At 32.9% G+C, this 27,409-nt stretch overlaps 1 protein-coding gene across 3 annotated transcripts; it reads right to left on the bottom strand.

Moving 5' to 3' along the window:
• Positions 1 to 4,255: 4,255 nt before the first annotated feature.
• Positions 4,256 to 9,851, bottom strand: LOC108322186 (G-box-binding factor 1). Of its 3 annotated transcripts, none has more exons than XM_017554211.2 (12): positions 9,481 to 9,851; positions 7,373 to 7,552; positions 7,238 to 7,285; positions 7,045 to 7,134; positions 6,872 to 6,961; positions 6,540 to 6,706; positions 6,378 to 6,435; positions 6,121 to 6,169; positions 5,837 to 6,039; positions 5,067 to 5,144; positions 4,758 to 4,883; positions 4,256 to 4,651 (listed from the first exon to the last, which is right to left on the bottom strand). In XM_017554211.2, exons 2-12 carry the CDS (start codon positions 7,427 to 7,429, stop codon positions 4,601 to 4,603), a joined length of 1,017 nt encoding a protein of 338 aa, XP_017409700.1. In that variant the 5' UTR covers positions 7,430 to 7,552; positions 9,481 to 9,851; the 3' UTR covers positions 4,256 to 4,600. The 3 variants fall into 3 exon arrangements, with proteins under 3 accessions (XP_017409700.1, XP_017409709.1, XP_017409692.1); XM_017554220.2 differs by having other exon boundaries at positions 7,373 to 7,533; XM_017554203.2 differs by having other exon boundaries at positions 7,373 to 7,499; positions 9,481 to 9,850.
• Between the last annotated feature and the right edge of the window lie 17,558 nt (positions 9,852 to 27,409).

Genomic DNA, 27,409 nt, shown 5'->3' with positions numbered 1-27,409 from the left:
TCTAGATTTCTAAGTGGTCTTAATCTTGATATTAGAGATAGAGTGGAATTGTTGCCCTATCAAGATCTCAATGATTTGGTACAAATTTGCATAAAAGTTGAGCAACAACATTTGAGAAAAGGTTTGAAAATTAACCACTTTAACTCTAGTGTTAAGAAAGACTATAAGAGGGAAGGTAAGCAAGTGATGGAAGAGGAACCCTCTAGGAATCTATGGAAGGAGAAAGAAAAAGATAGATCAAGGGAGGGAACATCATTACACACTCGTACTAGTGAAATTAAATGTTTTAAATGTCAAGGTAGAGGTCATATGGCATCACAATGCCCCACTAAAAGGACCATAATCTTGAGGGATGTTGACTCATATAGTAGTGAAGAGGAGGAGGAGAAAGACACAAGTAAGGATGAGAGTGAAGGAGAAGATTCCTACCCATGCGAGGGAGATCTCCTCATGATGAGAAGAGTTTTGAAGAATCAACCTAGTCCCCAAGTCCAAACCCAAAGAGAGAACATCTTTCATACAAGATGTCAAGTTTTAGAAAACACGTGTTCTCTTATTGTGGATAGTGGCTCATGTTGCAATTGTTGTAGCACTAGGTTGGTTGAAAAGTTAGCCTTAACTATATTGCCTCACCCCCAACCTTACAAACTTCAATGGCTTAATGATGGTGAAGACATGATAGTTAATCAACAAGTGAAGGTTAAGTTTTCCATAGGGAATTATGAAGATAGTGTGCTATGTGACATAGTACCTATGGAAGTTTGTCACATCTTGTTAGGAAGGCCTTGGCTTTTTGAAAAGGAAACCATACATCATGGTCGTACCAATGAGATAACCTTCAACCATAAAGATAGAAAGTTTGTACTTCATCCTCTCACACCATCTCAAGTTGAAATAGACCAAGTACAAATGAAAAATAAGAGAGAAAAGGAAAGAGATGACATTAACATATACAAAATCAAATGTTCAGAGTGTCAAAGCAATACACACATGTCCAATGAGTGTCCCAACAAAAGAGCCTTCATGTTAAGGGCCACAAGCTTGTGTGAAGATTCAAAAGGGGTATTCTTTCCATCTTCCTTTAGTAGATTGGAAAGACAAGACCAAATGAGACTTGGTGGTAAAAAAGGAAGTCACTCCAAATGCATATGCATTCAACACAAGATAAGCCGGGACTTAAAGGGAAAATACATAATTGGGTTGATTATTCTAATAACACTTACTTTATCTCTTGTTTTTTGCAGAAAGTTATTTGACCCCGGAGGGTTTTGTTGATACATAAGTTGATCAATATGAAGAAGAGAGTTTTTGAAGAAACTTAAAGATTTGAGGACAAATCCTTTTTAAGAGGGAGGGTATGATGGCATATGCCCTAGCCATGGTAAAATTGTGTGTATTTTAGACCTTGTATTAAGGGTCAAATAGTATAGTATTTAATTTTAGGCCTTGTATTAAGGGCTAAGTATTGTATGGTTTGTAATCTTATTTTTAAAGAGTGTGTCCCACCATGGGACATGATGGCCACATGGCAAGCTCTTAGTGAAGACACTTCTTAAAAAGGAAGTGGCCATGTGTCACTTTCCAAGTGGAGAAACTCTTCCTAAAGTGGATTGCCACATGTCACTCTAAGAGTGGAAAGCTCTTGCAAAAGTGGATTGTCACATGGCACTTTAAGAGTGGAGGAACTTTGCAAAAGTGGATTACCACATGAGTGGAGAAGACTTTACAAAAGTGGATTGCCACATGGCACTCTAAGAGTGGAGAAACTTTGTAAAAGAGGATTGCCACATGTCTCTTTAAGAGTGGATAGTTTTTAGGGTTTCTTGTCTACTTTGGAGACACCTTTCTCTATAAATAGAAGGGTCTCCTTCCTTGTAAAATCACTTGATGAATTTGAATGTTATTATGCCAAAATGTGTGCAAACATATCTTGTCTCAAGTCAAGGCTAGAGCATCCCATGAGGTCCCTCTAACCACCCTTCTCTAGAGTTGGCCCAACCTCTCCGGAGATCCATCAAACACCTCCATCCTACCACAAATACTCACCAAAATTGTGAGCCCACCACCATATTCATCGCTTCCGCACAAATTCCACCTCCATAGCTTCATCTTCGTGCTTTGGCCCAACCTAGCTCGAGGAGGACGCTATCACGAGTGACGCCAAATTCTTAATGACTTATGAAGATGACATAGAAGACGAAATATCAACCCAAAAGACTCCCCTGAGCAACAAATCTGGGAGGTTGCTCCATGTAAATCTCTTTTTGCAAATCGTCGTTCAGAAATGCATTATTGACTTCCAATGGATAAAGAGGTCATTGTTGAAGAGTCACCACAACTATAAATAAACTAACAAAATTCATCTTTGCCATGAAAAAAAAACATATATGGATGGGTCAGACGCAATTGTGACAAAAGGAAAGTCAGAAGAAACCCCAATGAAAGAAGTCATGGATGAACATGAAAGAAAAACCTTAAAAATTCAAGATTCTTCAATCAAGGCACTTGAAAAAGGAAAAAAAGTAACATCGATGCTCTGAATAACTGTCTGAGAGGAGACAGGACGTGTGATCACGCACGACGAATCTGAGAGAGGAAAAGAGTAACATCGCTCTAAATCGTTGCCTAAGAGGATACTAGACGTGTCAGCTTGAGTGAGAGTGTTAGATATATTATCTTTTGCCTTGTTTTTATCTTTTATGTTCAGTTTGTTTGTTTTTATTTTTTATTTGTATTTTGGGTTTGGTCTATATCTTACATGAATATTCAAGAAATATTAATTTCATAAATAGTTTCACTTTACTCAACAACTTAAATTACTATATTTAAAATATTATCTTACAATAATATTAATTCAATTTTTTTTATAATATAATGCATATGCTCTCTCTCTCTCTCTCTCTATATATATATATATATATATATATATATATATAATTTAATTCATAGATATGATACTTTTTTATTAAATTGTAATAAAATATTTACAATACATTTGAATTTAAATAAGCACTCATTAATTTTTTAAATCAAATCAATTATTATACAAAAAATATCACATCAATCTTATATTTTTTTATGTAATAAAAAACATTTTTAATAATAAAAAATAAATTCCACTTTAAGAAAAAGAATTGTGCGTTGCACAGGTAAAAATACTAATATACTCAACTAAGATGCTATAAAGGTTAGGTAAATATGTTACGTATAACTATTTTATGGTTAGTAATCTTATTAGAATAGTAAACAATAACAATTAGAGATAGAACAATATAAAAAATATTGTATTTTGATTATATTAAACTTTTATCTCAGTTTTAATGTTTTAAAATTATGTTTTACAATTTGATAAGTTGAATACTTTAGCAGAGAAAAATCTTAAAGAACAAATTAATTTCTCTCGCTACATTTCCATTATATTTAAAGTATTGTTAAGTTTGACATACATGTTTAATCTTTACGGTTAGGGATTGTGGAGTTTTAGAAATAAAAAATATACAATAACAAATTCTCAAAAGAATGACTTGATAAAAATTTTCAATAAGATTATTTTAGAAAGAATAAGACGTGTTATTCAATACTGAAATTTTTAAAGGTGTTTTGGACCGAAGTTATTATCATCATTATTGACCTTATTAGCATATGTCCTTAATTACTCTAAATATGAAGACCCTTGAGGAATTTAGGTCCTTCCTTTAATCAAAAGAATTTGAGAATATTTGATTATATTGTCTATGCTCACATTTTATTAAGAAGTATATTATCAATAATAATGTTGACTTCAATGAAGCTGAAATGGCTTATAAGACAAAAGTTATAAAAGATGAGTAGTGAAGCTGAGAAAGAAGCATTATGGCGGAGATTGATAAACAGACCATTTAACTTTTTAAGGTCAGCTATTGTAGACTATTTGGCATGAGTTAAATACTGAAATACACAAATCCATAAAGATTCTAACAGACACTGTTGTTGAGCTTAATCTTGAGTTAGAGCATATGGATGTCAAAACAATATTCCTACATGAAAATCTTGAGGAAACCAAATGAAACAACCATAAGAACTTGAGTTAGAAGGTAAGAAGAATTATGTTTGACAAAGATGCCTTCTTAACTAAAATACGAAAATCAAAATCCCTCAGGAAGCAAAATTTCGGCGAGAAGGGATGTAGTTTTGGCAGGTAATAACAACGTGCGTTAGGGTTATAACATTCTTCGATCAGCTTAACACAAGAACATGAATAGTATAGAACAAAAAATGAGTCTAAAGTGAAGTAATGAAGATTTCAAAAGTTGAAGCAAGACTCTCAACACCAGTTGCAAAACTATGTTCTGAACAGAAGAGCTCAAGTAGCCTACATTTGTCTATTCTACGGTACTGGTTGGTAAATATTACAAACAAATGACATGTAAAATCATAAGGGCAATTACAATTGAGGGTTAATGATATAAATTAGTATAACAAGGAAAAACATTATATCCTATTCTCAATTAAGAGACCGGGCCATTCATAAGAAAATTCCAGCTGCAGATTCGTCTTAATTAAGAAACTATCAAATTTTGTCGTTACCATCAAACACTACACCGAGGAACGTGTCGATGGTTCATCCAAGGTCAGCAACTGCTTCTGGCCCACACATCCGTTCCAACTCTTCCTGTTTAAAGCAATTATGTTCAAAAGATAAATTTGATGTCGTGAGTTCAGACATGTCAAATCTATAAATTGCAAAAGGTAAAGGACTCGAGAAGGAAGAATGGTACCTTGATTGAATTATTTTCAGATGTAAGCTTCTCGCATTCTTCAGAAAGTCTCTGAAGCTCTTCTCTGAGTTTTCGATTCTCACTTCCCAGTGTCTCCACCCTCTTTTGTAAGTCTTCGCACTCAGCCTGGTTAGTACAAATAAATGCATAACACGTCGTTATTCTCTGTTAAATTGTAAAATGGTAGTATGAAAGAACCTGCATAGTCAAATAATATAGCTTCTAGCCTCAAAATATGAAGCAATTGAAAATACTTCTAATCTTCCCCAGTAACAAGGGTGCATGAAATAGATATTAGACGAAAGTTACCTGCTTGCGTAACCTTGACCTCCTAGCTGACTCTCTGTTCGACTGTTTCCTCTTCTGTCTTTTCAGCTCACGTTCATCCTACCAAAATCAAGCATAGCCATTAAAAATATTTTACTATTATACTCTTACTTTAGTTTTTCTTTTCGTTTTGAGGATATACTCTTTACAGTAGTTAGACTAATAAAAGCAAGAGTTAATTACTCTTTTTTATCACTGTAGTGTTGGGGTTTGGTCCTCCTATTTTTTTTGCACAGATTTGATCCCTATACTATTTTACAATTTTGGGCCATCTACCAACTTGATGTCTAATATTTCATAGAGATGTTGACATAACAACGCAGGAGTGCCACCACATCAGCATGAAAGTGCTAACATGGTAGCCCAGGAGAGTACAACTTCAACACAAACATTGGATATTGAATAATTAGATGAACCAGAATTGCACTATATTAATAGGTGGCCAAATTTGCACATGATAAAAAATGACCAAAATCAAATTTTGGCAACAGTAGAAGGACTCAAAGTGTTGTTAAGCCTAAAACCAACTAATCAAGTTCAAACAAAAGATAATCTAGGCAACACAATCTATTAACTTTAAGGACTTTTTTCCTTCCTTCAAAATCCTCATAGTATTGAGTGACGATACCTACGAACATGATGTACAGTATCAACAAAAAATTGCTTTTCAAAATTATTATACGTAAAGGAATGTTTATTTGTTCACCACTAAAAGCAAAACATGATTAGCAAAACAACTGTACGACTCATACTTGTATCCATTGTTCACCAAGGGCAACAACTCCTGGGGCACCCGATTGATTATGTCTCATTTTTGCAGCTTCTGCACCACCAGATGAGGGGTTCCATAAGTCCATTCCAATATTAAGATTAGTAGCTGGCATTGAGACAACAGGCTTTCCAGGCACAGAAGATTGAGAAATGGCACCCGCAGAATTGTTCTGGGCATTGGCTCCTGAAAAGTTAATGGAAACGATAACTCATCTCAGCAATTGAGAAGGAAAAAAAGATAATCATGAATGGAGGTGATGAATACCATCGACAAGCATCAAGTCAAAGCTTCCCTTCTTGTTTGTAGCTGATTCCTGTGGAGAAACATCAGAAAAAAGAAGCCAAAAACAGTTTAGAGAAAAATCAGGGTGTTAACTAAACCATTCAGACTTTTGCTGTGAACATCAAAATAACAAAGCCAAGTGATTGCAAAAGAAAAACAGGGCTTGTTTATATTTCAGCACGGTTATTATTTACAAAAACAAGTGAAAGCACATTTACTAATGGTAATCTGTTATTTACCTGTTGGTTAGTATTCTCATCACAGGCATTTGATGAACCCTCCGAACCACTTTCACCACTGTTTCATATTTTTTTAATAGAAATTCATTTTAAAAATGTATATTGAAGAGAAAGAAGTAGAAAAGATCTCAATTAATTAGTTCATTCAGTTGTTTGCCAAACCTTTGCGACATGCCATCATTGCCTGAACCTGAGCCTGCCTTTCCACTCTCTCCTGCTTTGGAACCTGTATTTGCAGAAGTTCCTTTCAATTTTTTGGACGAGTCTCGATCCTTTCCATCAGCTCCCTTCCCTTCAATCTCCGTACTTTGCTGGATAACACTCGGAGTCTAGCAATATGATTAAAACCAACAAAAAAAAAGATAGATTATGAATCAAAATGCCCATCTATAGTAAAGTAGTGAAAATAGTTGCCTACAAACAGATAAAAATTCATCCTTTTCTGGTCAGGCATAGAGGCATTCCAGGGATTAGAGTGTGAAAAAGTGGTTTACCACTGCCATGCTTGGATGAGGATAGATACTCCCAGGAGGATATAAAGCTGGATATGGAACTGGAGTCCCATATGGCGGCATCAAGGGATGCTGGAAAAATAACAAAATTGTAAATGAAGATTCTCTTCCATAAAGTATAATTGAATATATCCCAAATGATTTACTAGATTTACCTGGCTTCCCCATAAAAAGGGATGGGGAGTTGGTGAAGCAACAGTTGAGGCAAAAAAGGGGGGTGGAGTGGCTCCAGGAGAATAATAGGCCTAGTGAAAAGCAAATGCATTAGATATCAACGTAATTTATCTGCTGAAGTGCTTCAGCATGCATAAGTAAAGGCTGATGAACCTATTTAACATATATTCCTACCTGCATGGAGCTTGACCAATCAGGATATGCAGGCACTGTTGGTGTCTCCTGCTAGTGTAAACAGAGAAGATAAGGAGACACAAGAGGAAGGAGACGCAAAATAAAAAGAGAGCAGGAAGAGAGTTGGGGAAAGACCTGAACTGATGAAGATGACTTTGAAGGTTTAGTTGTGCTCTCTTCCCCAGCCCCCATATAGAATAGTTTGGAATCAGTTCCTCTCAGCCACAAAAACAAAAAAGGACCTATGATCAAATGCTGATATCTGTGGAGGTCATAAGATCAAGTTGAATAGATTCCTATGTCAGAAAACACACACTGAATACAACAAATATAAATTAGATGGCAAAACCACTGACACTAAATAGCAGAAACTATCAAATCTACTGCAAAATTATAGTGTAAATGAGTTTAAAATATTATTTCGTGTGCTTCATTCACCAAAGAAATATTTAATTACACATTTCTTTTACAAATGGAATTTACATCATCATTACGGGGTAACCAGACTCCCACTTTTCAATTGATGAAGTTTGGCTCTACCAATTCACCAATTCTCTCCCGTAGTCAAACCCCAAGCAGCCACTTATAACTTGGATAAACTAATGCTCTTGTAACCATTAACTATCAGAAACTTAGTACAATGAATAAATACTAAAAAAAAACCTTGAGTGGGCATAAAGCAGTAGAGACACAAGGATAACATAATTATGTCATGCAAAAATTGATGTGTGTTTGTATATTCATAAGTGCAATTTCAGTTATGTGAATTTAGAATCCTGGTAATCAATCTCAGACAATGATGCAGCCAACTTTGAAAATTCTATAGCAGGATGTGTGATGACCTTTATTTTTAATGTTATAATACAAACTATAAATGGTATGTGTCACACATATCAAGTCCCACTGTCAGTTTACACACAAAGCCACCACCAATCTACAAGCAATAACAACATAGTAATGAAAGATAACAGTTAAATTTAGAAAAAGAACATAACAAATTACATAAAAACTGTTACAATATGAACTGATATATATAAAGGAAGAAAAACTAACGCGGCACATGAAAAAAAAAAAAAACACTTCTAAAGCGCAACAGTATTCAAGGGGTCAAAATGGGAATTTGAAGGCTATATATCATGGAAGCCCCTCTATAGCACACAAAAAGTCACTGTTTCGGCCACTAGTACAGCTGCAATCGCCGATACTTGAATCTCAGATCAGTTCAAGGCCTCTCCACTTCTATGCTATTGCATGCTATTGAGTATTATGTCAGGTTTACCAAAGTGACGATTGTGTTTTAGGTCATTTAGTGTATCAATTGCGTTTTAGGTCATTTAAAGAGGTTCATTCAAATCAAATATATGCAATTGCAATTCTTGAGTACTTTGTCAGATGCCACAGATTAAAAAGGGAATTTTATTATACTATATTTTCCATCTATCTGCTTTGACAATGCCCTTAGTTTTCTGAACCAATCTATTACTTTCAAACAAGAGATGAAATGGAAGCAATACAGCTCAACACAAAAAAATATGAAATATCCTTCTCAACTATACAATTTATTTATTTTGCAAGTCCTTTTTTTTATCTTCACTAAACCTAATCAAACAAAGGTAAAATTTCCCTTTCTACCCTCCCTCTAATTCATGAGATGGTGCTATATTTTTACACTACATGATAATTCCCTCTCTTTTCTAGATCCGCAAACCAAACCAAAACTTAACCCCATATATCAAATTAAATCTTTCTGAAATCAGAGATTTGGTTGAAAATCTAAGCAAGCATAAGCATTACCACCAAGCAACTCCTTTCAGCAATCGTGTTGCTGTTTAAGAGAATGCCACAGACACGGACACACCAAAAATTACTTTCCTTAGCTAGCAATAACATCAAACAAAAACAATTCAGGTTCGTCAGGATATTTAAAGAACTAAGGAAAAAACAAACTAAAGAAACAAAGTATGAGAATCAAGAAACAAGCAGGAAAAGACGTAACAGAAAATTGGAATTCTATGAAAGGTCACACGGCAAAGCAACCCGAAATAACAATAACAAAAAAGAAAATAAAGAAAGAGAGCATTGTGTAATGGAAAAATCAAACCCGGTAAAAAGGCAAAGACTGTGGGACACATAAATAGAAGAATACTAGTTAAGAAAAGCAGAAAGTTTGAGCACGGATCTTGGAGCAATTGGTATTGATAATAAATTAGAGAAAGGGCTAGAGAGAAGAGAAAGAACCTGACCTATTTTCATGGCGTTGAGAGGAGCGATGAGGTGGAAGTCCAGGTGGGATGGGACAAAGTGGATTTGAAATTTGAAGTCAATAATTTCACACTAGGCTTTTGGTTTGATGTAGTTACAGTTGTATTATGGGAAAACCGAAACTGAGGTGTTGCAAACGTTTGTTAGTGTTGTGTTGTGTCTGAGAAGGTGTTTGTTGTGGCGTGCGTCTGAGAAGGTAGAAGGGTAACAACAGTAAATGTTTGTTATTTTCAACAACTCCTGTGGCTGTTGTTGCGTTGGAAACTCGAAAGAGAAAAGGAGGAAGGTGTGGAGTGGGCACGTGGGTTCTACCAGCGGACACTAATTGGAATGTGAAAACATAAATTGAAAATTGAAAATTGAAATTTAGATTGAAACTGAAACCAACCAGAGAGGAGGAGTGAGTTGGATTGGGTTTAGGGCTTCTGGCGTGACACGTGCGGAGAATAGGGTTACAGCTGTGGGGTGTCCGCGTCTCACTGGATTAGGTTTGAGACATTGCAACTTTCGCGATGACTCATCTGACAACTAAGTGCTTTTGTGGATAACTTTTTTTAATATTTTTTATTCCATACGACTTATTATTACTATATCAATTTCTTTTTTCCATTTTAATTCTTCCCCTCTCCGTCCTTTCCATTCCTTCTTTTCTACCTAATTTCAAAACGCACATATCCGTAACAGTGCTCTTCGTAGTCTATTATTTAATTTTAAATTCAATTAAAAAATAACCACAAATCTTTAACACTGCTGTTAAACGTCAGAGTGTATCGTTCGAATTTTAAATTCAATTAAAAAAAACAACCTTCTTCCACGGATTCGCCCATCTCTAAACCTATGCTCGAGACGGGGACTCAATGGTAATTTACTCTTTTCTTATCTGTTGGGATTATAGTAGATTTAAATGGTTCTCCGAGTACCGATATTTGATAATATCTTTTTGATATTTATCACATTTACTGATAAATATAAATAATAAATTAATTACTTGCTGTTCTCATATATTTTTTATTACAACTTATTCCATGGAATTCAATGAAACGTTTTTGGTAACCCTAGTTTTTATTTAAGATTACGTTAACAATTTTTTTTAACAATTTTTTTTAACAATTTTTTAACAATTGATCATATATATCTAAAATAGATCAAACTATCACATAAATGTTATAAAAAAATTGTTAAAAAAACATTTTTCTTAAATATAATTGGTTTTCATAGAGATGAATCAACAAATTGGGAATGTAAAATGCAAACCTGTACATGGAAGGGTGCATGTAAACCCTAGGACTTTTCCTATGTTCCATAATTGGAGAGCTTCTATTGAATTATTTCTAATCAGAATAGCCTATTACAACTATTTATGTCAATAACAGAGACAGGGTTATCAGGGGAATGAATAGCTAAACCTTTATATTCTTATTTAATTTTTAATATTAGATTTTTAATTTCTTTTTAATTAGATTTGTTATAATTAAATTTATTAAGCATGAAATACAAAAATATGTTAAAAATAATTGTTTAATTGTATATTTATTCTTTAAATAGTTTGAGATGAATTAGTGTAATTACAGTTAAATTGAGCCCATAAAAAATATGAAAATAAATTATTAAAGTTTAATGATCCATTAAAGATCAATCCAAAAACAAAAAATAATTAAAACCATAAAAATCTAAGCAAAGCATGACATGAAGAGGGAAAATAAAACATAAAAGAATTAAAAAATTTGACTAAGCTAGGAAAAAAATGAACGAAAACAAAAATTGGACCTTGATTTTTTCTATAATGGCTTCAATAATTAATAAATGTTTATGATAAAAGGTATTTTATGAAAAATATATCTTTAAATATTTTATTTGATATTTTTAAATAATTACCTTATTTAAATATATTAGTAAATATAAAAAGATAATATTTGTCAAAAAATTTAAATATTTTTAAATTTTCACAACAATCAAATATATCTTGAAAATATTGGATTATTTAGAATATAATAAGAGAATATTACATTATCAGAAAAAAGACTATAACAAGAGAAAAACCCAAAACAAAACTCAATCCAATTTATATATGAAGAGGAATAGGGAAACACGTTAAGGAAGATTAGGAACTTTTTGAAGAAACCTAATTTCGTCATCTCTCTCACCTTTCATGTTCTCTATATTTTTTTTTATTTATGTATTTAATGGAGTTCTAAGTTTTTGGGATTGATTATTATAAGTTATTAATTAATTTTGATGTTAAAATGTAATAAATGGTTTATTCTTTTGATTATTGTTGTGGTTTATTTTAATCAATATTTTTTTTGCAGATTAATCAAGTAAAAGTAATGATTTTTACATTGTAACAAAGTTAACATGATATTAAATTTACATAACATATCAATCATATAAATCTAATGGTTTTTAGTTTTAATTGAAAATCTGCTTTAATTAAATTTAGAAACTTTCATGTGATTCAGTTTTTGTGAATAAATGATAATGTACTTTAATTAAAGGTAAAAACTTTAATAAGAATTAATCAAAAATATACTTTGGTTAATTAGCTTTTTATTTTATATAAGAGGTAAAAGAACAAACATGATTAGACATAATAATATTTAATTTAGAATGTACTTTAGTTAAATTTATTATAACTAATCTACAAAGTTTTGACTTTTAATTGAGAATGTATTTTGGTTAATAGTGATAACGACAACAAATTAATTGAAAATATACATTGATTAATTTGAAATATATAAGACAATAATTAATTAAACAATAATTTTTAAATAATAAATGATGAATCCTATTTTGAATGGGTAATAAAATCAACAATTTTTTTATCTTTTTTTAATTTTATTTCTTACTTTCATTTACTTTTGTTAATTAATTTTTTTTACTTATTTTGTTTATCTTTTTCTTCTTATTAATTTTATTTTATTTTATTAATCTTTTTGTATAATTTTTATAATAACTAATCAATTAGAAATAAATTTCGTATTCTAGAAGACGAGTTAGAGTTGACTTTATCTTTGTATTTAGTTAATATTGACTTTTTTTTTCTTTGTGAGGTTCACTTGACAAGGATAACATATTAATATCTGATAATTATCTTTTCCTCCCACGACTTGTTTCATTGACCATTAGATTCCACCACTAGAGCATGGTCTCCAGTTTGATTGGCATCTTCTTTATGAGTTTCTGTAGGATCCTTCAAAATATTTGTTAGATACTAGAAAAAAAAAATTAGTGAATAGTAAATTGTGAATAGTAAATTGTGAATAGTAAAAAGTGAATAGTAAAAAAAAAATTATTTTTGGAAAGGATAAGTGTTACACGTAGCTTTGAGATCAGAATTCACCAATTTGCAAATATAAAATTATTTTTGTAATAGTAAAATGAATAAAAAAAATTAATAGTAAAAATGAATAGTAAATTTTTTTACTATAAATAGCCAAGGGGGGGAGGCTGGAAATTTACACCAAAATTCTAGAGAAATTGTGAGAGAAGAGAGTTGGAGTAAATTCTAGTTGAAGAGGGGAAATTCTGGAAGTTTCCGGAGAACGGTTTGAGAAGAAGAAACTAAGTCTGGAATAGAGGTAAGGGGAGCTAACTTTGAGTATTCCTTTTATATTATCTTGAGTCTTGAATATGCTATATTTTGCTTTTGTCTGATCTTAAATCTTGAATATGGAGTATTTTGTTTCTGTATGATCTTGAATTTTAAATAAAAGTATGTTTTTGTGTTGATATCCAAGTGTGATAGTTGTAAAATGTGATGTTGATTATGTTATTCCATTTGTATGTTATTAGTTGTTTATTTTTGTATTTTGGAAGGATTAGAAATTGTCTAACCGGCTCTGCCAGATTCAATTTCTTGTTTCCCCAAACATTTTACTGTTTTCCTTATTTATTTTTATTGTATTTTGGAAGGATTAGAAATTGTCTAACCGGCTCTGCCAGATTCAATTTCTTGTTTCCCCGGACTTTTTATTTCTTTACTTATTTATTTTATTGCATTTTTGGAAGGATTAGAAGTTGTCTAACCGGCTCTGCCAGATTCAACTTCTTGTTTCCCCAGACATGTTAATGTTCGTGTTATTTAATTATATTGTATTTTTGGATGGATTAGAAGTTGTCTAACCGGCTCTGCCAGATTCAACTTCTTGTTTCCTCAGAAATTTTATTGTTTTATCTATTTTTTTTATTGCATCTTTCTGGTATGATGAGAAGTTGTCTAACCGGCTCTGCCAGATTCAACTTCTTGATTCCCCTAAATTTTTATATTAATATTATTTTGATGGTAATGGGAGCTAATTATTTTTGTATGAATTTATTTTATAAAATATTTGCATATGAATGTTGAACTGGTGTGCTCTTGTGAAACTATTTTATGACTTTTATTATATTGGGCATGATAACTGAAACTATGAAATTGTACATGTTGTGACATGATGAATTTAATCTGTTCTGAATGAGTTTGTTGGCTGGAATTGATCTTGTTGGAAGGTCTGAAGTAAGGGTTCTGAAATAGCTTATATATGGGTATCAAATAGATGTACAGATATTGTTTAAGGTTGCTATGAGAGAAAGTGAACACATTAGAATTTGACATTTCAAATTTAGAGCATAAGAGAACATGATAGATAATTTAAATAAATCAATTATTAATTATTGAGGGCCTTTCTTTGTTGGTAGGATAGAGGAACCTTAAAAACCTGAGTTGGCACGTCCCTGATCATAGAGCAGCCCTGGCCTGGTCCAGTCAGTTGTGACTAGTCATATGTGCTGGCGTCGAAGGTGAGTTTGTTGCGTTCAGACATCTGGGTCCTCTCCGGTGACCAATTGGAATAAAGAAAAATTCAAACTAGGATGAAAATAAAATAAAACAAGTTGATTGTAGATACATAATATTATCATGGTAAAAATTTCATATATATTTTATTACATTGAGCCCAGACTTTAATATGTATTTCCTAAGATATGTTGATATATTTTGGTTGATCCATGATCTTTGTTTGGTGAAAATACGTTGAGTTATACTCGTTATGGGCAAAATGAGTTTATAATATGAAGCATGATATCTGGCAATATGTTTAATTTATTGATACCAAAACGGGTTATTATGAATTCATGATTAAAGAATGAACATGATTGAGTTAGATGGATAAGAGGGTATGAATTGTTGGTTTTATGAAATGTTGGGGTGGATATGAGAAATCATTACTTATGAAATGATGTTACTACCGGGAGTAGTATGTTCGAGTTATACCATGAGAGTTTGGTATGAGCAAAGTAACACATGAGGTTTATGAAAGCAGGCAAAAAGTGGTCTGACCATAAGGCTTTGACATGAACATATGATTCGTAAGTTTTATAAAAGCAGGCAGAGAGGGGTCTGACCATAAGGCTTCAGAAAGTAAGACATAGTATATAAGTGAGGCTTAAGGAAGCAGGCAGAGAGCGGTCTGACCATAAGGCTTCATGAGTAAGCATGGTACACTTGTAAGATTTATGGAAAGGAGAAAGATGATTTTGATAATGATGAATTAATGACATCGGAATAATGATATTTTATCAATTGCAGAAACACATGATTATAATATTTTTATTACAAGTTTAATGATTTTATGATATGGTTGGCTTACCCTTATTTGTTTATACTATGATCATATATGTTATATGTGATTAGATAATGTTGCAGATGCGGTTGAAAAAGCTTAGAGATGAGAGAGATGCGGGGAAAAACTTTTAGGGATTTTTGTAAAAAGAATAAATTTGTATTGGGAAGATTATGTTGTGTAAAACTTATAAGTTGAAATGTCAATGGTGAAGACTATATTGTTTAAAGTTTGTAAGTTTGGTATTGTACTTTGGAGTAATTGAAATAAAGTTTGATTGTTTATATGAGATATCAAATTAATTTAGTCTCTAACTATCAGTAATACCCTTTAAAATATTAGGGTGTTACATTTTGGTATCAGAGCAATGGTTTTCGAAAATATTTTGGGACTCTAGGGAGTGAAATTATTATTCTTAGTAAAATATCAATTGAGTTGATTCTTATTTTATTGGAAACTAGACTCAAAGAGCTTCAATTTGACTACTCATACGCATATTTTGGACTTCGGGAAGGGGTCTAACCGAGCTGGGGAAAACGTGACAGTTTTGCTGTCCAGGGGCTAGCGTCCAACCTTAATTTTAGGTGTATTTTTACAAGTTGCAACTTTTTAGAGTGGGTAGGTTGTGTTCTGCACTAGGGGAACATTTTGGGACCCTTTGGAGACTTTCCTACCATGTTTTAGGGCTGGAAAATGGTTTAGGATGGTCCATTGGTTGTTTATTATTGTTAAGTGGCAAGTGCATGGGTCCTTAGTTGTCTAAGGCTTCTTCTTTTAATTCGAAATCCGATTTGGAGTTTTGGAGGAGAGTAGAGAGGTCCTTGGTGGGGGGTGAACGAAATCCTAAGTGTCCTAAGTGTGGAGGCTGACTTGGTCTAGCAAGGAGGAGAGGAGTTGCTCTCTTTGAAGAAGAGTTTAAGGTGTTTGAGCCTTCATGAGGTATGGGGAGCTAACTCAACTTAATTTCTAGAATTTTGTAGTTAGAAATATGGTTCCAATTGCTTGACTTTGATGAAGGGGAGCTAATCCTTTATTGTTTTGATCATGAATATGAATATGTTAAAAAAAAAAAAAATTTGGTAATGGTAGTTATATATTGACTTGTGTAAAATTTGGTTTTCATGATTATAATTTCTTATTTTTGAGTTACTGTGGTGATAAATTTCTATTAATTGTTTTTACCGTTGGATTTAGCTAAAATTTTAATATGTGAATCCTAAGACATATTACTAAACTTTGACTGTTCGGATTTGAAAATAGAAGTCTGTACTTGGAGAAATAAATCCTGTAAGTTTGAGTAAATTAGTTACCCCTGTAGTTCTGTTACTAAGTTGTCTCAGTAAAATATAGAATTCTGACCTATTTGACCGTTAGATCAACCTCAAAATTTGATATAGAATCCCTAAGACATATTAATACATTTTGACCGATTGGATTTGTAATTAAAGGTCTATGCTTAGAGAAAGAAATTTCGAACGTTTGAAATATTTGATGAACACTATAATTCTGTTCTTACGTTATATTGGTAACAATTTCATGTATATTCCATTTACCGTTAGATTGAGCCCAAACTTTAGTATGGAGTTAATAAGACATATTAGGTGATCTTGACCGTTCAGATTTGGAATTAGATCTCTGTGCTTAGAGGAATTCATTCCGTATTTGGAGTTTAACCGAGAACCACTTAAATTTCTGTCTCTGAGTTACCTCGGTAAAACCTTCATATCTACTTAGTAAACCGTTAGATTAACCTGAAACTTTAGTATGAAGCGCGTAACAGATAGAGACATACTTCGACCGTTCCGATTGTAGATCGGAGGTACCGATTTAGAGATATTAATTTCGTAACTTCTCAGGGATCTCAATATTGCTTAATTTATGTTTTTGGATCATTTATACAAAATTGATGATTTCTGCCTCATTAACCGTTGGATTGGACTGAAAAGCTTACCATATAATCTAAACATATTGTTGATTAGTTTGATTGGTTCAGATTGTCGATAAATAATATGTTGAAAAAGGTAATTTGGTTAATTTGTGCTACTTTGATAAGTAGGCAGGATGAGATGATGAAGGAAGAGATAAAGAGAATGATATAAATCGGGCTACTTTGATAAGTAGGCAGATTAACTATACTGTGCTACTTTGTAAGTAGAGAGTATTGTCTTGTTGCGCTACTTTGGTAAGTAGGCAGAAGATCTTGTTTTATGCTACTTTGGTAAGTAGGCAAATTAATTATACCGTACTGCTTTGGTAAGTAGACAATAATGTCTTGCAGTGCTACTTTGATAAGTAGAGAGAATAACTTGGTTTGTACTACTTTGGTAAGTAAGTCAGATGAGGTGAAGTTGTAACACTTTGATAAGTGGAATAGTAAAATTGTTGAGCAATGATATTGTGATAATATGTTGAGTGGGTGTGCTTAACTGTATTGAATACTGTGGATGTATTATTAACAAATTGTGAATGGATTGTATGTTTGTTTCAGTTAGCTCACCCTATTGTTTGTGTTTGTGTATGTGAATGCAATGATCGTATAATGTGTGATATTATACGGGAGCAGAAACTATTTCAGATGAATTAGCATATGGTTCTGGACTTGCTTAGAAGATAAGAGATCTGTGGAAAAAAAAAAAACAGACATCGGGGATTTCTAAATAAATATGTTTTGAAATTTCAAAATGTGTGGAATTTTAAATTTCAGAAGTTTATGAACTGTGTGAAATTTTATTTTAGAAGACTTGTGTTGTAATAAAACACTTAATATTTTGTTGGTGTTGAAAATTGTTAAAGAAAAGTTATATATGTATTTTTGTGGAAAAATAAATTGTAACGCCTAAATCGGGGTATTACACTATTGGGTATCAGAGCAATGGTTTTCGAAAATCCATATCTCTTTTGTAAGTAATCTTTTGTTAAATAGTCTTTGTTTAAATAAATAATTTTCGAGGACGAAAATAATTGTTGTTGGGGAGATTGTAAGATCCTTGAAAATATTTGTTAGATACTAGAAAAAAAAAATTAGTGAATAGTAAATTGTGAATAGTAAAAAGTGAATAATAAAAAAAAAATTATTTTTGGAAAGGATAAGTGTTACACGTAGCTTTGAGATCAGAATTCACCAATTTGCAAATATAAAATTATTTTTGTAATAGTAAAATGAATAAAAAAATGAATAGTAAAAATGAATAGTAAATTTTTTTACTAGAAATAGCCAAGGGGGGGAGGCTGGAAATTTACATCAAAATTCTAGAGAAATTGTGAGAGAAGAGAGTTGGAGTAAATTCTAGTTGAAGAGGGGAAATTCTGGAAGTTTCCGGAGAACGGTTTGAGAAGAAGAAACTAAGTCTGGAATAGAGGTAAGGGGAGCTAACTTTGAGTATTCCTTTTATATTATCTTGAGTCTTGAATATGCTATATTTTGCTTTTGTCTGATCTTAAATCTTGAATATGGAGTATTTTGTTTCTGTATGATCTTGAATTTTAAATAAAAGTATGCTTTTGTGTTGATATCCAAGTGTGATAGTTGTAAAATGTGATGTTGATTATGTTATGCCATTTGTATGTTATTAGTTGTTTATTTTTGTATTTTGGAAGGATTAGAAATTGTCTAACCGGCTCTGCCAGATTCAATTTCTTGTTTCCCCAAACATTTTACTGTTTTCCTTATTTATTTTTATTGTATTTTGGAAGGATTAGAAATTGTCTAACTGGCTCTGCCAGATTAAATTTCTTGTTTCCCCAGACTTTTTATTTCTTTACTTATTTATTTTATTGCATTTTTGGAAGGATTAGAAGTTGTCTAACCGACTCTGCCAGATTCAACTTCTTGTTTCCCTAGACATGTTAATGTTCGTGTTATTTAATTATATTGTATTTTTGGATGGATTAGAAGTTGTCTAACCGGCTCTGCCAGATTCAACTTCTTGTTTCCTCAGAAATTTTATTGTTTTATCTATTTTTTTTATTGCATTTTTCTGGTATGATGAGAAGTTGTCTAACCGGCTCTGCCAGATTCAACTTCTTGATTCCCCTAAATTTTTATATTAATATTATTTTGATGGTAATGGGAGCTAATTCTTTTTGTATGAATTTATTTTATAAAATATTTGCATATGAATGTTGAACTGGTGTGCTCTTGTGAAACTATTTTATGACTTTTATTATATTGGGCATGATAACTGAAACTGTGAAATTGTACATGTTGTGACATGATGAATTTAATCTGTTCTGAATGAGTTTGTTGGCTGGAATTGATCTTGTTGGAAGGTCTGAAGTAAGGGTTCTGAAATAGCTTATATATGGGTATTAAATAGATGTACAGATATTGTTTGAGGTTGCTATGAGAGGAAGTGAACACATTAGAATTTGACATTTCAAATTTAGAGCATAAGAGAACATGATAGATAATTTAAATAAATCAATTATTAATTATTGAGGGCCTTTCTTTGTTGGTAGGATAGAGGAACCTTAAAAACCTGAGTTGGCACGTCCCTGATCATAGAGCAGCCCTGGCCTGGTCCAGTCAGTTGTGACTAGTCATATGTGCTGGCGTCGAAGGTGAGTTTGATGCGTTCAGACATCTGGGTCCTCTCCGGTGACCAATTGGAATAAAGAAAAATCCAAACTAGGATGAAAATAAAATAAAACAAGTTGATTGTAGATACATAATATTATCATGGTAAAAATTTCATATATATTTTATTACATTGAGCCCAGACTTTAATATGTATTTCCTAAGATATGTTGATATATTTTGGTTGATCCATGATCTTTGTTTGGTGAAAATACGTTGAGTTATACTCGTTATGGGCAAAATGAGTTTATAATATGAAGCATGATATCTGGAAATATGTTTAATTTATTGATACCAAAACGGGTTATTATGAATTCATGATTAAAGAATGAACATGATTGAGTTAGATGGATAAGAGGGTATGAATTGTTGGTTTTATGAAATGTTGGGGTGGATATGAGAAATCATTACTTATGAAATGATGTTACTACCGGGAGTAGTATGTTCGAGTTATACCATGAGAGTTTGGTATGAGCAAAGTAACACATGAGGTTTATGAAAGCAGGCAGAAAGTGGTCTGACCATAAGGCTTTGACATGAACATATGATTCGTAAGTTTTATAAAAGCAGGCAGAGAGGGGTCTGACCATAAGACTTCAGAAAGTAAGACATAGTATATAAGTGAGGCTTAAGGAAGCAGGCAGAGAGCGGTCTGACCATAAGGCTTCATGAGTAAGCATGGTACACTTGTAAGATTTATGGAAAGGAGAAAGATGATTTTGATAATGATGAATTAATGACATCGGAATAATGATATTTTATCAATTGCAGAAACACATGATTATAATATTTTTATTACAAGTTTAATGATTTTATGATATGGTTGGCTTACCCTTATTTGTTTATACTATGATCATATAACTCATGTTATATGTGATTAGATAATGTTGCAGATGCGGTTGAAAAAGCTTAGAGATGAGAGAGATGCGGGGAAAAACTTTTAGGGATTTTTGTAAAAAGAATAAATTTGTATTGGGAAGATTATGTTGTGTAAAACTTATAAGTTGAAATGTCAATGGTGAAGACTATATTGTTTAAAGTTTGTAAGTTTGGTATTGTACTTTGGAGTAATTGAAATAAAGTTTGATTGTTTATATGAGATATCAAATTAATTTAGTCTCTAACTATCAGTAATACCCTTTAAAATATTAGGGTGTTACAGTTTCATCTTATCGTGTATATCATCTTCTTCTTGGATCTAATTTGCATTACTCTTGCGAGAGCTTCCAATTTTTCTATATTCTTCCAAGTCTTCGATATTGTCGTGTTCTACCCCTGTCAACTCTGGTTTCGTTTGCACCTTTTGATAAGATGGATCCTCTTCTTCCATTCTGTTTTCATTCTCGTGGCTTAGATTTGTCTCCCTTATGTTGCACTAAGAGTTATCTCTTAGGATATTCAGGCTCTTGAACAATTTTATATAAGGTTAAAATTAAAATGGACTCTTATGATTAGGCCCATTTAATCATTCTGCTAAGTTATGGGCTTAAGTTGTGTCCACTCCTGAGCCCAATTTTTATATAGTCGTTGTGAGTCATTGACAAAAGATTCAATCCTTGACCCACACTGACCATTGTTCAGCCTATTTTCCCCACCGTTGCATGCTCTACATAAGTGCTTCTCCTTACACCTCCAAAGCTTTCTTCTTGCCTCCAATTTCAAAAAATACCCTCAATAAATGCGAACAATACAACATTTGTTTGCTCACCTGAAACACAAAACATAATGGTAATGAATAATATTCTTAAATGTTTTGAATTAGCTTCTAGAGTAAAAGCCAATTTTCATAAGACTAAGCTAGGAAGTATTAGTATGCAAAATAAAAGGATTGAAAAATTTTCTATAATGTTGAATTGTAAGATTGTGAATATACCTTTTTTATACCTGAGCATAAAGGTAGGGGAAAATCATAGGAAGAAAGTTGTTGGAATGATTTGATTATAAATATAAGAAAGAGGTTGTCTAAATGGAAAGGAAGACATTTAACCTTTATTTCTACCATTCCCTTGTATTACTTATCTATCTCCAAAATGCATGTTTGTATGTGGAAAATTATTAGGAAATTACATAGGAAGTTCCAATGGGATAAGGTCACGAAGGTAGGAAGATTGCATGGGTTAGATGGGAGGGTATATGAAGAACTAAGGAAGAGCGTGGGTTGGGAGTAAAGGACTTGGAATAGAGATTAGGTAAGAAAGAACTTAGGGTCCCTCTTAATTGGGGCGAGCTTGCCTCTAGTTTTGTAGGTGTTGCCCAACATTCTCCATACTAGATCTTCTTTCTAGAAGGATATTTCCTGAACTGGGGTGTTATAGCTCAATCATACTTATACATGATTAGTCAGCTAATCTATGTTAATGCTTTTTAAAGCTCGAGTGCTAACTTGTGACATTTATCGATCGACCATAAAGATGGTGTTGATAAGTTCGGCACCACGTACTAATCGCTTAGGCTAGCAAATTCACACTATACATAATGTTTTGGAAATTGAAGAATGACAAAGTCATGTATAACAATGTGTTTTATTAAATTTGGTGCTCATACAATAACATTGTGCCTACATAAGAAGAACAAAAATCTATAAAAATAATTAATGCAAAATAAGGGTGGCTCTTTTTTAAGGAAAAGGTTTCTTCGACAACAAATTTTTGACAATAATTTGACAACGATACGTGTCACATTATCATTGGTTGTTTTTATCAGATTTTTTTAAAAGTTTCATTTTGTCTTCGAGGGCATCTTTGGAAAGAATGTTTAGAAACATTTTGGTACCTTTCACTTTCTGAAATAATATTCAGAAGAAAAACCTATTCCTCTCTTCGAAACTCTTTCACCGCCTTCGACATTCCTCATTCGAATCTCCGCCACCGAAGTGCTGTGTTTATCCACTGTTGTTTGTTCGTTGCTTGGGTCCACCGTTGTCTCCGGAGGAATTCGTCTCTCTCTGTCCGCCATTGAAGTGTTGTCTTTGTATCGCTTGGGTCCACCGTTGGCGTCATTTCTCCAAAGCTTTCGTTTTCTCGCTCGTGCTATTCTTCCTTCGTCGGTTGGAATAAAGTTTCTCTTAACATGGCCTTTTCTTGGGATAAGTTGTTGTCTATTGGCTTCTTGGTTGGGGTATTGAAATTATCAAATGTGTTAGTAATCTTTATATCTGTTAGTTCTTTCTGCTTTTGGAAAATTATATTATTTTTTTAATTATTTCTCTATATTTACATATTTGGAATTTTTGCAGCCCAATTTTTTGGTTCTTGATTTGAGATATTTGTTTCGCCAGAGCAAGGTAAAGTATGTAATCTTTTTTATAGACTTTTGTAATAACTAATTTATTAGGAGCCTTGGTGATTGAGAACATTAGGTATTATGCTCATCAAACATATGATTTGTTGATGTTTGATAATAGATGTTTCAAATATAATTTGTTGATGTGATTAACTAGTAGGTGTGTTATACTTTTTTTTGTTTTTTTGCATTTCCCAGGCACAAAACCTTGAGTTATTTTTTGGTATGTTGTTAAAAAATTGAACTGTGGGATGATGTTCTCAATTACAATGAGAAAAGTATGCTTGATTACAACAATGTAAGTATCAGTAACTTTGTTAAAAGACTAGATGATTTTGGTATTGTGTTAATTTTTTAAAGTGACTTGTGTTGATTTCAAGAGCAGTTGCAAGTATTTAGACAAAAATATATATGGACTGGATTCTAGACAATGACAACGTGTGAAGAGAACAAGTGCTGCAACATTTAGGATTTTATAGGTTTTCAATTATATGTTGATTAGTTGCCTAGATATTTACATTGTATGAGCCTTGTACATGTTTTTTGTAAACAAAAGATTATGATTATAAATGTTGGGTAATATGTACTGATAATATATTATATAAATAAAATTTCAATTTTGATAGAGTACCATACGTTTCTTCTAGTGTTGTTCGACCATATATATTGAAACCTTTTTTTGGGGAGCAGTGTTCATCTAGCTGGGGAGTACCGTTGAAGTTTCTGTACAAATTACCCTTTTTCCTCTGGTAATTTGTACAGAAACTTCAACAGTACTCCCCAGCTAGATGAACACTGCACCCCAACTCTGTTTTTCTGACCTTTTCTACTTGTTTTGTTCTTAACTTTCTCCACCAAACTTCAAATGACTTGATTCTTGTTTTGTTGGAATCTAGACTCAAAGAGCTTTCCAACAAAATAAGAATCAACTCATTTGGAGTTCGGTGGAGAAAGTTATGAGCAAAACAACCAGCAAAGATGAGAGGTGGTAGAAATATATAAAACGTTAACTTTAAGGAATTAACTGCACCTGCTCAGATGTCCAAAAATTATAAATTAGTAGTCATTGGAAATATTTTTGAGTCTACTTTCTAATAAAAAAAGAATCACATCATTTGGAGGTCTGTGAAAAAAGTTATGATTAAAATAGTCAGCAAAGGTCTAAGTTGACAGCATGGGTTATGCACCTCACCTCAATTGGAGAAAACCTCCTAAATGGACATTTTTATTTTGAAGAAATCAATGACCTAACCTCATTATTGGTGCAGGGAGCACACCCAATAACATTGAACTCACTCACCCATCTCAAAAAAGGAAAAATTCAACAAAAAATAGAGAATGGGGAGCATTGTTCATCTAGTTCGGGAGTACAGTTGAAGATTCTGTACAAATTACCCTTTTTCCTCTGGTAATCGATTACAGGGGTCTTGTAATCGATTACTACAGGAAAAAGGGTAATTTGTACAGAAACTTCAAATGTACTCCCCAGCTAGATGAACATTGCTCCCCAAAGTCGTTTTTGTGTCCCCAAAGTCGTTTTTCATTACTCAATACCCTTCATTATTTCGTTTATATTTGTTTAATATTGAAGTATTCCAACTTGAAGTGTTCCATTAATGATCCATCGACAAAACCTTCAAAAGACAGTCATAACGAACCCAAAATATTCCTGGGGAGTAGTGTTCATCTAGCTAGGGAGTACAACTGAAGTTTCTGTACAAATTACCCATTTTCCTTTGGTAATCGATTAGAGGGGTCTTGTAATCGATTAACAGAGGAAAAAGAGTAATTTGTACAGAAACTTCAACTGTACTCCCGAGCTAGATGAACACTGCTCCCCAACTTTGTTTTTCTGACCTTTGCTACTTGTTTTGTTCTTAAATTTGTCCACCGAACTCGAAATGACTTGATTCTTGTTTTGTTGGAATCTAGACTCAAAGAGCTTTCCAAAAAAACAATAATCAACTCATTTGGAGTTCGGTGGAGAAAGTTTTGAGGAAAACAACCAGCAAAAGTTAGAGGTGATAGAAATATATAAAACATTAACTTTAAGGAATTAACTGCACCTACTCAGATATCCAAAAATTATAAATTAGTAGTAATTGGAAAGATTTTTGAGTCTAATTTCTAATAAAAAAAGAATCACATCATTTGGAGGTCTGTGAAAAAAGTTATGATTAAAATAGTCAGCAAAGGTCAAAGTTGACAACATGAGTTATGCACATCACCTCAATTGGAGAAAACCACCTAAATGGACATTTTTATTTTGAAGAAATCAATGACCTAACCTCATTATTGGTGTAGAGAGCTCACCGAATAACATTGAACTCACTCACCCATCTCAAAAAAGGAAAAATTCAACAAAAATAGAGAATGGGGAGCAGTGTTCATCTAGCTGGGGAGTACAGTTGAAGTTTCTGTACAAATTACCCTTTTTCCTCTGGTAATCGATTACAGGGGTCTTGTAATCGATTACCAGAGGAAAAAGGGTAATTTGTACAAAAACTTCAACTGTACTCCCCATCTAGATGAACACTGCTCCCCAACTCTGTTTTTCTGAACTTTGCTACTTGTTTTGTTATTAATTTCTCCACCGAACTCCAAATGACTTGATTCTTGTTTTGTGAAAATCTCGACTCAAATAGTTTTCCAACAAAACAAGATTCAACGCATTTGGAGTTCGGTGGAGAAAGTTATGAGCAAAACAACCAGCAAAGGTCAGAGGTGGTAGAAATATATAAAACGTTAACTTTAAGGAATTAACTGCACCTACTCAGATGTCCAAAAATTATAAATTAGTAGTCATTGGAAAGAGTTTTTAGTCTACTTTCTAATAAAAAAATAATCACATCATTTGGAGGTCTGTGGAAAAAGTTATGATTAAAATAGTCAGCAAAGGTCAAAGTTGACAGCATGGGTTATGCACCTCACCTCAATTGGAGAAAACCACCTAAATGGACATTTTTATTTTGAAGAAATCAATGACCTAACCTCATTATTGGTGCAGGGAGCACACCCAATAACATTTAACTCACTCACCCATCTCAAAAAATGAAAAATTTAACATAAATAGAGCATGGGGAGTACTGTTCATCCAGGTGGGGAGTACAATTGAAGTTTCTGTACAAATGACAATTTTTTCTCTGGTAATCGATTACAAGACCCATGTAATCGATTACTAGAGAAAAAATTGTCATTTGTACAGAAACTTCAACTGTACTCCCCAGCTGGATGAACAGCACTCCCAGGGTCATTTTTCTGTCCGTATGGGTGATTTTTTTCTATTTTTGTCTCTGTAATTGATTGCCAGGGGCTTTTATAGGTGTTTAAACCAAGGTAGTTCAACTGGACTCCCCATGATGGTTTTGTCTGTGTTTTTGGTGACTTTTTCCAATTTTTGAGATGGTTGAGTGAGTTTAATGGTCATGTGTATCAAATCCATTAACATTCCATGATGAGAACATATTTTGGTTCAATCCATGAATATTAACATTGAAAAAACATGTTGTGAATTGGAAATGTTCGATACAATTCATTACAATAATTTTTTAAAATATTAACATCAGCATGATTGGAAAGTGGACATTCCATAATTTTATCAAGTAGACATTCCTCTCCTCATGAGTCAATCTTCCATTCAAAACATCAACAAACTTGGTTTTGAAAGAATGTTGCACACACAACTGCATAAAAAAAGTTCATTTTAGAACAATCCAAAAAATAAATAACAAAACAAGAAACACAAATTGGCAAAGAGGAAAGGGGAAAGGCTAAATGGAAAATGGGAAAGAGGAAGTGGAAAATGGGAAAGGGAAAACGCGAAAGGGGAAAAGGAATATTGGAGATATCTTGCTCTCATCATCGAAGTCACCGGAGTTTTCCATTTCCCACAACAAAATCAATATAAAGGAGAACATGTTTCTCACTGGGTTGCTTCGCCGAAGAAGATGAAGCTAAAATAAAGAGAAACGAGAGAGAAAAAAGAAAGCTTGAAGGGAGAAAGGAGAGAGCTTGAAGAGAGAAAGGAGAAGGCTTGAAGAGAGAAAGGAGTGAGCTTGAAGAGAGAAAGGAGAAAGCTTGAAGAGAGAAAGGAGAGGGAATGATGAAAGAGGTTAGAGAGAGGATGAAAATGGAATAAGGGAAAAGGAAAAAAGGGGAAAGGGAAAATGAGAAATGGAAAATAGGAAACGGAAAATGGAAAGGGAAAAGAAAATACCTTGTTACCGGAGCTTTCCATTGCTTCACCGGAGTCTCGCCAAAGAAGATGAAGCTTGCTTCGTGAGAGAGAAAGAGAGAAAGGAGAGAAAACACACACAAAATGAAAACCAAAATGCAACAGTGGAGGAGAATGAAAACAAAACTGAGAGGGACATTTTCGGAAGCCAAATTCATTGTCAATTTTAACGAAAAAAAAAATATTTTAAATGATCCAATAGCTTTTTAACACGTAAC

Source organism: Vigna angularis, chromosome 1 (assembly GCF_016808095.1).
Source record: "Vigna angularis cultivar LongXiaoDou No.4 chromosome 1, ASM1680809v1, whole genome shotgun sequence".
NCBI lineage: Eukaryota > Viridiplantae > Streptophyta > Magnoliopsida > Fabales > Fabaceae > Vigna > Vigna angularis.
The sequence above is the reverse complement of the archived record's forward strand: the minus strand, read 5'-3'. Positions and strand labels throughout refer to the sequence as shown.